The sequence below is a fragment of the Balaenoptera borealis genome, assembly GCF_965194805.1.
Source record: "Balaenoptera borealis genome assembly, chromosome: 3".
NCBI lineage: Eukaryota > Metazoa > Chordata > Mammalia > Artiodactyla > Balaenopteridae > Balaenoptera > Balaenoptera borealis.
Genome location: NC_138866.1, coordinates 176,330,907 through 176,343,771, shown reverse-complemented (window position 1 = coordinate 176,343,771; position 12,865 = coordinate 176,330,907). Strand labels below are relative to the sequence as shown.

At 50.0% G+C, this 12,865-nt stretch overlaps 2 protein-coding genes across 4 annotated transcripts in view; one reads left to right on the top strand and one right to left on the bottom strand.

Annotated features, from left to right (window-relative positions):
- Positions 1–12,865, bottom strand: part of MCM10 (minichromosome maintenance 10 replication initiation factor) — a 131,706-nt gene that overhangs the window by 73,246 nt on the left and 45,595 nt on the right. The gene's annotated exons all lie outside the window — the stretch shown is intronic.
- Positions 2,351–11,651, top strand: UCMA (upper zone of growth plate and cartilage matrix associated). 3 transcript variants are annotated; one of them, XM_082385748.1, is made up of 5 exons: positions 2,351–2,521; positions 2,844–2,909; positions 2,994–3,053; positions 6,491–6,589; positions 11,213–11,651. In XM_082385748.1, exons 1-5 carry the CDS (start codon positions 2,464–2,466, stop codon positions 11,308–11,310), a joined length of 381 nt encoding a protein of 126 aa, XP_082241874.1. In that variant the 5' UTR covers positions 2,351–2,463; the 3' UTR covers positions 11,311–11,651. The 3 variants fall into 3 exon arrangements, with proteins under 3 accessions (XP_082241874.1, XP_082241875.1, XP_082241873.1); XM_082385747.1 differs by having other exon boundaries at positions 2,354–2,521; positions 2,994–3,089; XM_082385749.1 differs by lacking the exon at positions 2,844–2,909 and having other exon boundaries at positions 2,353–2,521; positions 2,994–3,089.

Genomic DNA, 12,865 nt, shown 5'->3' with positions numbered 1-12,865 from the left:
ATTTCTCTGGGCCCTTTGACAATGCCTTCCGTCTAACTGGGCTCTGGAAACCCTCATCTTTCAAGCTTCATCTCAGCCATCACTGCTTCCTTAAAGTCTTCCTGACCCTCCCCCAACCCCCATGACCCCAATAGATGAGTATCCTGAAGCTGTTTCCATATTGTGTAATATATGTGTATATACACACGTTTTTGTTGTTGTTGTTGTTTTTTAATATTTATTTATTTGGTTGCACTGGGTCTTAGTTACAGCAGGCGGGCTCCTTAGTAGTGGCATGTGAACTCTTAGTTGCGGCATGCGTGTAGGATCTAGTTCCCTGACCAGGGATCGAACCCGGGCCCCCTGCACTGGGAGCGCGGAGTCTCAACCACTGCGCCACCAGGGAAGTACCCAATACACGTGTTTTTGTAAGAGCTTTTTTGAGATATTGATCACGTACCATGCAATTCATCCACGTAAAGTGTACAATTCAATGGGTTTTAGTATATTCATAAAATTATAGCTGCATTAGAACCATGCCTTTGCCTTGAGGTGGGTGGCTTGTTATACTCCAGGGTATGATGTCACGGGGAGGCCACCTCTGCAGCACAGACAGGCGCAGCGAGCAGCCCCAGAGGTGGGCGAGCTGAAGGTGGGAAATGAAAGAGGGTGGGAAGTGTAGACACCAAAGGGTCTAGAGGGAGAGAGCTCTGGAAGAACTGAGAGATTATACTTTGAGACCAGCCGTGGCCAGACCATTCCTTGGAGCACATCAGTGTAGCCAACAGAAATCTCAGGCCACCAGCCTTGGTAAGTAAGAAATGTAAGCTTGTTTTTCCAGAACAAAGTTTACATCCCATTGCAAGCCTCCATCCTCCATTCAGTGAATTCTGGATCTCCTGCCCTTTTCTTCCCAGCTGGGTCTGAGAGAACTTCCTAGGGCTTGAGATTCTTCCCTAAGCCTTTCTGCGTGGACAGTGGATGCACAGTGTCCGACCTGGGGCGGAAGGTACTTTGGAAACGTTGGGCAGATTTACTAAAAGCTGGTGAGCGTGTGACTAGCACAGGTGGCTGGCTTAGAGTAGATGTTCGATAAATATTCATGGTTGAAATGAATGGAGCTAAAAAAGGCAGCAAGAAGAATTAGTGTATCAAGGATGTCACAGGTATTTCACACACCCATTTTCTCACCCACAAGTCCCATCAACATCGCTCTGCCTCGGGGCCCTTCCCTCTTTCAAGTGACAGCTAGTCAACCTGACAGATGAATCCTTGCTGATGTGTCCTCATGGGTATTGCCCCTCCTGGGTGGATCATGCAGAACCCACCCGCACCTGGTTAAGTGAGTTCAGCCAGTGTTGAAGGGGAACCCTCTGTGTGCTCACAGCCACCAAGAGCTGGCAGACGTCAGTCGCACTTCCCTCCACTGGAAAACAGCCCATTTATTTTGTTTGCTGTGCCTTGCTTATTTTTCTGCTATTAACATTCTTTTCCTGCCAATGGTCCAAGTACATGTGGGATGTTACTACACGTGTCTAATGAAAGGGGAGCTTTATGTGGGTGGGTCTAGGGATGGTCACTATTAGGACGATTCTAAACAATGCCTGAAGGCAACTCTTTGGATGGTTCAAAATAAATGACAGTGTCAAGAACAAAGCTCCTAAGGGACTGGGCTCTGACAGCCCCATAGGGCTCGGATTCCAGCAGCATCCCCACTTCTGGGAATGCACTTCCCCCCCTACACGGGGTGCGCCGTTGAGCAGCGTGCCCAGAGGAGGGGCTCTTTACACTGTGTTCCTCCCCTCCCCCGTGGAAGGCTGACTGCCTCTCTTTCTCGACATCTGGAAAGGGCTCTGGGACCCCAGGCCAAGGGGTCTGTGCTTTGTTTGACAGTGAGCATCAGCTGGGGTCAAGTCGGGGGCTACTGTCAGAATGGCCCACGTGTCCAGGCCAGAGTCACCCTAAGCGGGGGTCTCCCAGCTTTTACGGTCCCTTCTGGCCTGACAGCTGAGTCAAAGTCCCCCACTGAGCCCCGCCTCCCTCCCCGCATGCTTCAGCTTCCAGGACTAGAGTCCCCACCTCCCCTGAAGCAGATGCCAGGGGCTCTTTGAAATTTGCCCTTGGTCTTTGGAATCCTGACTCTGAGGCTGGGCATTCCAACAGCAACTCCTTGGGTGCGGATCTTGGAAAGGCCACTTCAGAACTGTCCTGGCTGAGGCTCCGATGACAGACTCTGCTTCTGTGTGGTTTGCAAGGTGCCAAAAACATCTCCGGTGCTCTGGCAGGAGCGGCCAATGGAAGTTGCGGCCGGGACCCCTCCCACTCCCTGCTCCCCCCCACCCCCATCCCCAGTGGCATCCCAGCCTCCTGCCTCTCTCCCTCCCTCCTGATCTGCCTGACACAGAAGTGAGGACCTGACAGCCTCAGGATCTGTAGAACCCTCTCTGTCTGTAGTTCCCAGACAGAGCCTCGGCTTTTCCAAAGATGGCCTGGAGACAGCTGTTCCTGATCTCCTGCCTCTCGGCCGTTGTGCTCCTGTCCAGTGAGTATGGGGAGGCTCCAGGATGGACTTGGTGTTAGGTGAGGCTGCTCAGGTGGCCCAGGTAGAGGGGGTACCTACTGTTAAGAAGGCAGTACCTGGGTGTGTGTGTTTGTGTGTATGTGTCTGTGTGTATAACACAACGCAGTACAGAGAAACCAGCACGCCTGGCGGTTTCTTGGGGAAGTTGGCTCTGTGGCTGGTATTTGAGGCATCCAGGTCTGCAGGGCAAGTCACGGCCCTGGGAAGGACTGCCCTGGCCTGGCTCAGGGTGAGGCCTCCTCTTGGGGTGCGGCAGCCCTCACGCTGTGCTCTCGTCCCACAGTCCTGCGGGAGGGGACAGCTGTGTCGGTGGGCACCAGGCGGTTGGCAGGACAAGAGGTGCAGGAAGGTGAGTGCCGGGGCCACCCAGGGGGCTCCCGAGGTAGCCCTGGTGAGCATGTGCCGGTTGTGACCGGCTTCTCTCGGGTTTCAGGCGTGGAAGAGAAGATTTTCATGCAGGAATCAGATGCCTTGAATTTCCTCAAGAAGCGAGGCAAGCGGTCCCCCAGATCCCGAGAAAAGGTCAATGGTAAGGATGCTGGTGGCCTGCCTTTTGCTCTTGCCTCGTGTTCCTTCTCTCTCCCACAGTCAGCCGGGCTGCGGGGACCGCCAGGGACCGAGGGCTCAACCTAGGCCCTCGGGTTTCAGTGGCTGCAGCTCTGAATTAGAAGTTACGTCACGTTCCCTCGACTGTAGGTCAGTCTTTGATTGGCTGTGCTGTCGGGGTAAGAAGCAAAGAGGATAGGGCCACACTGAATGCACTTAAGTGATGAATTGCATCTCAATTTCTGAAAGTTAAAAATGTTAAGGTCGGGGGCGGGGGGCACTTCCCTGGTGGTCCAGCGGTTAAGACTCCCTGCTTCCACTGCAGGGGGCACGGGTTCCATCCCTGGTCGGGGAACTAAGATCCTGCATGCCGCGTAGCGAGGCCCCCCCCAAAAAAAATGTTAAGGGGAAAATCTCTATTCGGTGGAGAAGGGACACAATAACTCAGTGTGTGCTTTCCAGGTAATTCATGGTGTACCCTACAGGCAAGAGAGCAGCGCTGTAAGCAGGGAAGAGGGCACACGGGACCGGGAACTGGAAATGTGGGTTTGGTGACAGCTTTGCTGCTAAGTGGCCTTGACCACTTCTTCTCCCTGGGCCCGTTTCCTTATTTATAAGCCCCTGAAAGAGGCGTGTTCAGCCAGCAGTGGTTTTTGTTGTTTTTTTTTTTTCCCTAGTTTCTTTTTTTAAACATCTTATCGGAGTATAATTGCTTTACAATGGTGTGTTAGTTTCTGCTGTATAACAAAGTGAATCAGCTATACATACACATATATATCCCCATATCTCCTCCCTCTTGCGTCTCCCTCCCTCCCACCCTCCCTATCCCACCCCTCTAGGTGGTCACAAAGCACCGAGCTGATCTCCCTGAGCTGATCTCCCTGTGCTATGCGGCTGCTTCCCACCAGCTATCTATTTTACATTTGGTAGTGTATATATGTCCATGCCACTCTCTCACTTCGTCCCAGCTTCCCCTTCCCCCTCCCTGTGTCCTCAAGTCCATTCTCTACATCTGCCAGCAGTGTTTTTAGAAGTCTTCACTTCCAATGCATTTGGGAGGCTTTTGAGCTCGGAAGTATGTCTCCTTCTCAGCCTGAAGTAGGCCCTGGTATCCCCTGCTTGGCAGAGACCCTCATTTCCATGACCTGCCGACCCTTGAAGAGATTTGAGTTTTCTGTCCTTGAACTAGATTCTTCCAAGGACTCAGCTCTGACAGACTCTGAGTCCAAGGCTTGATTCATTACTTATGTGTCTGTCTGAATAAACTCTTTGTGCCTCTCAGCACACTCAGCAAGGTAACTTGCTCAGTGAAAATAACAGGACTGTTTTCAAATGATGGGCAAGAAGTGAGATGAAAATGCTTGGAGATGAAATTCCCTTTTTTTTTTTTTTTAAGTGGAGAAGTACAACCACACTGGGAAAATCTCCAGGCCTCACACAATTTGGGATTTAAAGGTTTGCAAATGTCAAGAAACACTTTAAAGACAGATGGAGTTTGGGCAGTTCTTGACGGAAATGAGAAGCAACCTTTTGGCAGACTCCCAGCGGGGAACGTGCATGAATTTAAGAGGCAAATAGTTTCCATTCTCTAAGTGGATTCAGAACAATGAGACGCATGATTAAGCCAGAGATCTGTCACCTGGGTTGGAAGCTCGGGGTTTCAGTCGTGGGAACCCAGGACAGCCTGGTGAACACTTAGGATACACCTGAGTTAATCTGCTGTTACCTGGTCAACTCCGGTGACGGGTAGAACAATGCCCAATTATGTCTGAGGTTCAGTAAAGGCAGGCAACACTTTGATAAACTTGAATCTGGAACCAGAAAACAGGCAATTTCTATCTCTAAGCTTCTGCCAGACTAAAGATGTAAAGGTGTGAGGGCAGAAATGGATGAACCTAGAAACTTATTTTACGTTGGAAAATCTAAAATCTAGAGGTTTTTTGAGGGGGCTACATTAGAGCAGATGAGGGACAGCTGCACCTGCTGGTGAGCTGTGACCTGGTAGGTCAGGTAAGGTTCCCTCTGGTAAGCTTCATGTTCAACAGCCAAGGAATGTTTACGTGTTCTCAGTGACAGTTTTCAGTTATCACTGGGGGTATTTCTCCAACCAGAGGTGTACCTTCAGCTTTATAATGTGAAACTGGGACTCCTCACAAAAAAGTTTACAGCCAACTTTACTGGAATGCATTGCCTCACAAACTAAGGAATACCTGAGGTTGGTATTTTCATCATCAGGGAGTTTACCTGATCACCCCATATCCTGTACTAGTTATCTACTGCTATGTAACAAATGAGCCCCAAATTTAGCAGCTTAAAACAACAAACATTTATTGTCTGTTTCTGGGGTCTAGGCCCAGCTTAGCTGGTGGCCTCAGGCTCAGGGTCTCTATGGGCTGTAGTCAAGGTATTGGCTTGGGCTGCATTCATTTCAAGGCCTGATTGAGAGAAGATTCGCTTTCAAGCTCACGCACATGGCTCTTGGCAAACCTCAAGTCCTGCTGACTACTGGTCAAGGACACCAGTTCCTGCCATGAGTGGGCCTCTCCACAGGACAGCTTACAACATGGCAGCTGGCTTCCCTCCGAGCAAGAGCAAAAGTGAGAGAGAGATTGATAGATAGATAGATAGACAGACCAACGAACCCAAGACGGAAGCCAGTCTTGTTTGTAACCTAATCTCAGAAGTCATATCCCATCACTTCTGTCCTATTTTGCCCATTAGAAGTGAGCCACTAGGCCAATCCACACAAGGGGAGAGAATCACCTAAGGGCATGAATATCAGGATCATCTTAGATTCCCTCGACCACAGCCATCATTACGCCCCGTGGCGATTTCTATCACAGCAGCCATAATGCTGGGTGTAATTTATTTTCATATCTTTCTCCGTAAGTGGATTACAGGTCTCTTAGGCAGAGGGACAGAATCTTTCTTACTTGACTTTTTAATCCCAGTGCTTAGCATATATTCTGGCCATGATAGGAGCGCAAAGATGCTGAATGGACTTGCAGGTTAATTAATGTGAAATTAAGTTGGATTATTCCCTCACAGAATTCATTTCTATCATCAAATTCCTAGCTTCTAAGAGGCCCAGCATGCTTGGATACACCATTCATTTTACACCTGGAGCTAAATGGCTTCACCTTTTGGGGGTCTGTCCTCTCACTCACAAAATGAGGCAGTTGGATGGGACGCTCCCCCAGGTCCCTCAGGTTTTAAAGTCTGTGTCAGGAGTGAACCATTTCAGTGAAGCCCCACTCTTACCCCCTCACAAACAGCCCCTTTTGCACCTGATTAAGTTTCTCAGGCAGAATGATTGGTGTCCCCCTAAATGCGTGCGGCTGCCCCTATTCTTGGGGGCAACTCTCGCCTCTTCCCCTCCCCCAGCGGAGAAGAGGCTGAAGCTGCAGGCGGACGAGCTATGGAGAGAACATCACGAGGAACAAAGGAACGAGTTTGAGAACTTCGTGGAGGAGCAAAACGATGGTAAGAGCTCGTCAGCCAGTGACTTCGGGGAAGTGGAGCTTTGCGGGAGAACCATGTGATTTGCCTGTACTTATCCCTCAATTTTAACTAGAGGAGGGAGGTAAGAGGAGCTCTACTTTCAATTCATATCTATGGGAGTCTCGGAAAAACAGGGAGAAAGTCACAAAAGTGGCTACAGAACTTGAGAAGAAATGGAAGAGGACAGAACACCACTGGCTTGGAGACTGTGGGGCTGGGGGAGTCTTTGGTTGATCGTATTTTCTCCTCCTACTTGGGTGTGTTCTGTCTTAGCACCTGAACTCCTGGCTTAGTTCCCGTTAGAGCTGAGTTGGGAGGATTTCAAACTCACTTTCAAGGGCCTTGGATCTCCATCAATGTCGTGGCTCTAGGAACTGCCCATCCTGGAAAACCTAGGCCTTCATTTACCTAATTATTATCATCAGCACCGGGCGACCAGTGGAAGCAAACCAGGACAAGTGAGCTCAGAAGCCTCCGGTCACGGGGCCCCGCTCTGTACCCTCCCCACCTCCAGCGTCAACATCTACAGCCCATGGGGCGGCTCCCCTCACCCAGAGCAAGTTTCTGCGGGGTTTGCGTGTTCCTGAGCGTCTTGTTTGCAAAGTCTTGACCTTTGCCTCTGTGTCTCTCACCAGACGGTCAGCACACCTCATCCCCACCCTCTGGCCTTGGGAGACAGGGCTCCAGCCGCCCCCCAGGAATGCTGGTTTCAACCAGGCCTCTGGGTGTGGGGGAGGGGGGAAGGGGAGGGAGGCTCTGCCTTTGAACCCCAGCCTCCCATGGGGGATGGGATTCAACTTGGTATCTATTAAGTGCCCTCAAGGGTCACTTATAGCAAAAAATCCACAGAACAGGTAATAGGGATCAGACCAGGCAGGCCAATGTGTGTTTTTATTCCTTTTTTGGTCTCTTCTGAAACTTCAAGATTGAAATGCTTCCGAGTAAGTTCCTGGATGCAGGTGAGCTTGGACCTAAGACCCCAGTTAAGGTGACCTTTGTTAGAGAGAGTCTGCAATTTCAGTTCCCAAGTTGTCAACCCCTCGCTTGCTTGCTCTGGTGGATTTGGGAGGTAATATGCCCTTAGGGCACCTCTTAGTGGAAAGGACACCATCACCAGGTATCAGGGGGCTGCAGGCCATGCCCATGGCCTTTCAGGTGGCACCTGGCTGAGCCCTGCAGACAGGTGTTGGGCAGGATTCCAGCAAATCAAACATCCTGGGGAAAGCTCAGATTGTTGTAATTCAGAGGGAAATACTTCTGTTAAAGATTTGTTTACCTTGGTGGACAGCTTGGGGAGAAGCATTTAAAAAATGAGAATGTGGCCTCTAAAATTCCTTCAGTATGTGTTTTTTTTTTAACTCATAGTATTAATAGCAGCATTTTATTTTGTGCATTTTTAAATGTTTCAGGTCCAAATCCCTAGCCTCTGGATGAAAAACATTCACTGTTTTCCCTCCCACGATGGATTAGGATGAGGGGTTAGGCACCTGAGGGATGCCAGGTCCTCCACCAAAGCCAGAGGGGACTAAGGTCAGGGGCCTCAGGCCTCGCCCACACAGGAAGAGGCTGCAGGGCAGGGCACAGGCCTTCGGGAACTGTAGCGACAGCAGCCGCTGTCACGGGCTGAGCGCGTGCCCTGCCAGACACTGTACGGAACCACGTGATCCTCACGACCAGCATCTCAGGTCTTACAATTTCCATTTTACACTTTTAAAAACTCAGGCTTAGAAGGGATACATGAATAACCAAGGTGACGTAGGTAGTGAAGGATTTAAACGAAGGCGAGTTTGCCAGCAAAGCCCATGTTTTTGTACCCAAGGAAGACCAAATGCGTAGAGGTCTTGGAGAGGTTCTTCAATCCAAGGATTGGCCCATGAGGAGGGAGGGAGGGAGGGAGGGAGGGAGGGGGTAATGCAGAGTGGCTCAAAGGGGGTCGCCCCCGCCCCGAGCTTGATGAAAGAAGGAGAGGCGAAGAGGTGCAGGGGGCCCAGCCTGGCCGAGGGTAAACGCTGACCAAGGTGAAGCTCACTTCAGCTTCCCCCCTTCCCTTGCCTCTGCCCTGGAACAGACCACACACAGAGGTCAGGTTGCCGGAAACCTCCACCGGGAGCAGCGCTCAGAGCCCTTCTCTGAGGCGCCCACATTCCCCGTCGGTCAGGACCCCAGGTTCGGTTAGCACTCTTGATTGACAACATCACCTATTCTCAGAATACTGGAGAGCAGCGGATGATCACACTCTCCCCGAGGTGCTTTGCTGCATGAAAGCGAATGCTGAGAGATACCACGGGTGACGGGAAGGACTTGGGTTTCCAGTGGAGGAATTTTAGGCAGGTGGTCTGAAGGGAGATTTCTGGACACCAGTGACCTTGCTGAGGGCCTGAAAACCCCACCTTAGTCAAAGGCCCCTCTACCAAACCCCCCAGGACACTGGCCCTTGTCTGGGGAAGTGGGGGGTGGGTGGTTAGAGCCTCACTCGGCTCTGTCGTGGCTCCAGCTTGTAACTCTACTCAAAACCACCAACTTCAAGGCAAAAATAACTGAGTTCTGCCTCCAAAAGCTCCAGGATAAACAGCGTTGAACTCCCACTTCTAAGGCCTACGTGGCAGCAGCCCAGATCTGCTTCCACCTTCAAAGCTGGAAGCCCAGGTCAGGCCATCCCAGGCTGGCTGCATGACACCTGGCCACAAGTGGTCCCTACACGAAGGCTACAGTGTCCAGACCTTGGGTCTTTACCAGGGAGACCTTCCCTTTTTCTAAATGAAATGGTCTAAGAAGAGTTCGGCATGACCTGGGAAGAAAAAATCAACTTCTATGTCAAAATCATGCTCTCAAGATTGGCCAAGGGTAGCTGCTCTCCGTGGCCTGAGAAAGGTATGAATGGCCCAAGGCTAACAGCCTGGCCTGACTCTGAGCTCCAGGTTGTCTCTGAGGCACCAAGTCCCTAAGAGGATTCTCAGCACCCAGGTAGCGCCGACCCCAAGCTCACATAGAAGGAAACATACCCAGCAGACATGGCGCCTGAACACCCCGTGGTCACAAGGGCCCTTCCTGTTGCGGGCACCTGGCTCTCACAGGTGCTAAGGACCACGGGGACACCCACTTCCTCCACATCCTGAAGCCACCAGGCTTTCCTGTTTGCCCAATGCCACAGAGGATGCGTGTCACTGGCACCAAGTCAGGGTCACAGGCTTTTTGGTGAAGCCCACATTTGAGAAAACAGGCAAGGAAGACATTTTGAGTTTTGAATCCTTGCTATTATCTTCTATTAACTTTCTATCCTCTCAACGTTTTCTCCAAATACTCAAAAAAAAAATTGTGGTAAAATATCTAGAACATAAAATTTGCCACCTTACCTATTTTTAAGTGTACAATTCAGTGGCATTTAGTACATTCACAACCATCACCATTATTTATTTCCAAACCCCTCAAACAAACTTTGTACCCATTATGCATTAACTCCTCTCTCCCCACAGCCCCTGGAAACCTCTAATATATTCTCTATCCATACGAATTTGCCTATATTACATATTTGATAGAAGAGAAATCACACAATATTTGTCCTTTTGTGTCTGGTGTATTTCACTTAGCATGTTTCAAGGCTCATTCATGTTATAGCACATATCAGAACTTCATTCCTTTTTATGGCTGAATAATACATACAGACATATCTATACATTCCTATCTATCTATCTATCATCTCACATTTTATCTATTCATCTATTCTTGTTTTAAGAACAGTTGGGTTAATGCTAATTCTGTTTAACTTTTTGAGGATGCTTTTTAAACACCGATAACCTTGGGATATCTGCTCCTGCTTTAATGGTACCTAACAGTGAGTGACAGGCAGTCTTGAATTGGCATCAGGAGCCTAATGCTATAGCTTCACAAAGGCGTTATTCAGAAACATGTCTTATCAAAGACAGAAAAATCAGGACTTTCTTACTCATTAAAAACTCCCTTCTGCTCTTTTTAGCCTTTACTATGAAACATTTCAAATACGTGGAAAAGTATATAGTATAACAAACCCTCATATAACCATCACCCAGAATCAGGGATTATCAAGATCTTCCTGCACTTGCTTCATCCACCCCTTTCCCCAGTTAGCTTTAAAAACATAACTTTATTTTTAAAGCTAAGAAACAGTAAGAAGGAACACCTTACTCATAATCCCATCACTCGATGTTGACAATCATTTCCGTGAGTTTTTCAACAGTATGGTTTGCAGTCGATTTTTCTGCTGCTGCGATTTTGGATTCTGTCTTAGTTGGTGTGTCTCTGGGCCAGTTTCTGCACGCGGCTCTCCCCCCTTCGCTGGCTGTACAGGGAAGGAGCACTGAACTGAATGCAGGACCCCGGTCTCCGCACTCTTGGCAATCAGCTCTGTGACGCTCACCTATCTGGGTCTGATCTGTATTAAAACGAGGCCTTTAGATTCGGCGTCCTCTCAGGCCCTTCCAGCTGGGACATTCTGTCTGTCACCCATGCACGCAGGCACAGTGGTTCATGTCACATGTCACAGGCAGGGGGGGCTCTGGGTGGACTCGGTGGCTGCCCCCAGATCAGAGCCCTCCCTCCTCACACGATGACTTCATCTCTCATCCCCAGAACATGCAGAGAGAAGCCGGGAGGCCATCGAGCAGTGGCGCCAGTGGCATAATGACGGCCTGTACCCATCCTATCTCTACAACCACCACCATATCTGACCTCAGCCCGATGCACCCAGAAGATGGCACTTGACACACCCGCCCACCCTCGGTATTCGGGTACCTCTTTTGCATACAAACAGGCCCCTTCCCAGGGCCTCAGCCTGGGGCCTTCTGTTCTCGTGGACAGAAATGCCCTGGCTTGCGCTTCTGGGCAGGTGAATTTCTGAGGTGAGCCAAGGCCTGTGGGGCCTCCTGACATCACCCCATGGTGGTTTCCCACTGCTTCGCTATGGTTCCCACAGTGAGACTCCTGGCCCATAGAACAATGAAAGAATCACAGTAGAGAGAAAAGATCACGTGTCTGCTTATAGTTTCTGAATAAAAACGCTGAGTCAACACTCTGTACCATCTTCTTCAATCTCACACTGAGTGGCACCAGCTGGTCCCTCCCAGGTGACACTGGGACTCTCACTGACTTGGGTGTCGGGAAGCTTGGACTCAGGAGCACTGCTCACTATTTCCGCAGCCTGTCTCAGCAGTCACGTGACTGGAAGGGACCTGCTAATGCAATTGTTTGGGAAAAACCATTCTGTAAGCCCAGGTGCTTCTCATGTCTCTGAAAAAAGTCTTAAGGTTCAACGGTGGTTTCTTAATGGCATCACTCAGAGGCCAGGTTAAGAGCAAGGCCAGCTGTAACCAAAACTAGACAGCAGATAAGGTTTAGTTTTAGTATCATGTCCTTTTTCTTCATAGTATTAGTTTGCTAGAGCTGCCATAACAAAGTGCCAGAACTGGGAGGCTTAAAACAATGAACATCTATTCTCTCACAGTTCTGGAGGTTAGAAGTCTGAAATCACGGTGTGGGCAGGGCCACACTCCCTCCTAAGGCTCCAGGTGAGGGTCCTCCCTTGCCTCTTCCAGCTTCTGGGGGCTCAGCTGTTCCCTGGCTTGTGGCAGCGTCACTCCAGTCTCTGTCTTCACTGTCACTCGGCCTTTTCTCCCCATGTCTCCACACACTCTCCCCTCTGTGTTTCTGTGTCTCTTCTTATAAGGACAACAGTCATTGAGTTAATAAGGGCCCACCCTACCAGCCTCACTAACTTGATTACATCTGCAAAGACCCTATTTCTAAATAAGGTCAACACTCAACAGGTCTCAGGGGTTAGACTTCCGCATATCTTTTTGGGGAAACAATTCAGCCCATAGCAGTGCCCTTTCTTCTGTCCCAAGGGCTCTGCCTTCCTGCCCCAGACTCTGTACTAGGCTACTTCCAGCCTTGCTCCCAACTGCCTTCAGGAATTCCACACTAAGAACACAGAAAACTCAAGAACAACCTAAGTGGGCACCTCTGTGGGGTCAGCTCTCGAAGATAAAGTGGACTCTGGATGAAGACTAAGCACCCACTCCTGGCCATCTCCCTGCCCCGCTCCTGGGCCCTGTGCTTCCCCCGTGACTTGGGTCCCAGGCTGGCTGGTCCAGCCTGCTTTGGAGGCTGGGTTTCCAGAACAGTAAAGGGCAACTTTGTTTTGAGGAAAAGCTGCTCAACTGTAGTAAAATACCCCACCAGAGGTGGAACAATTAATTAGATCTGGACACCGTGCAATGAATGCAA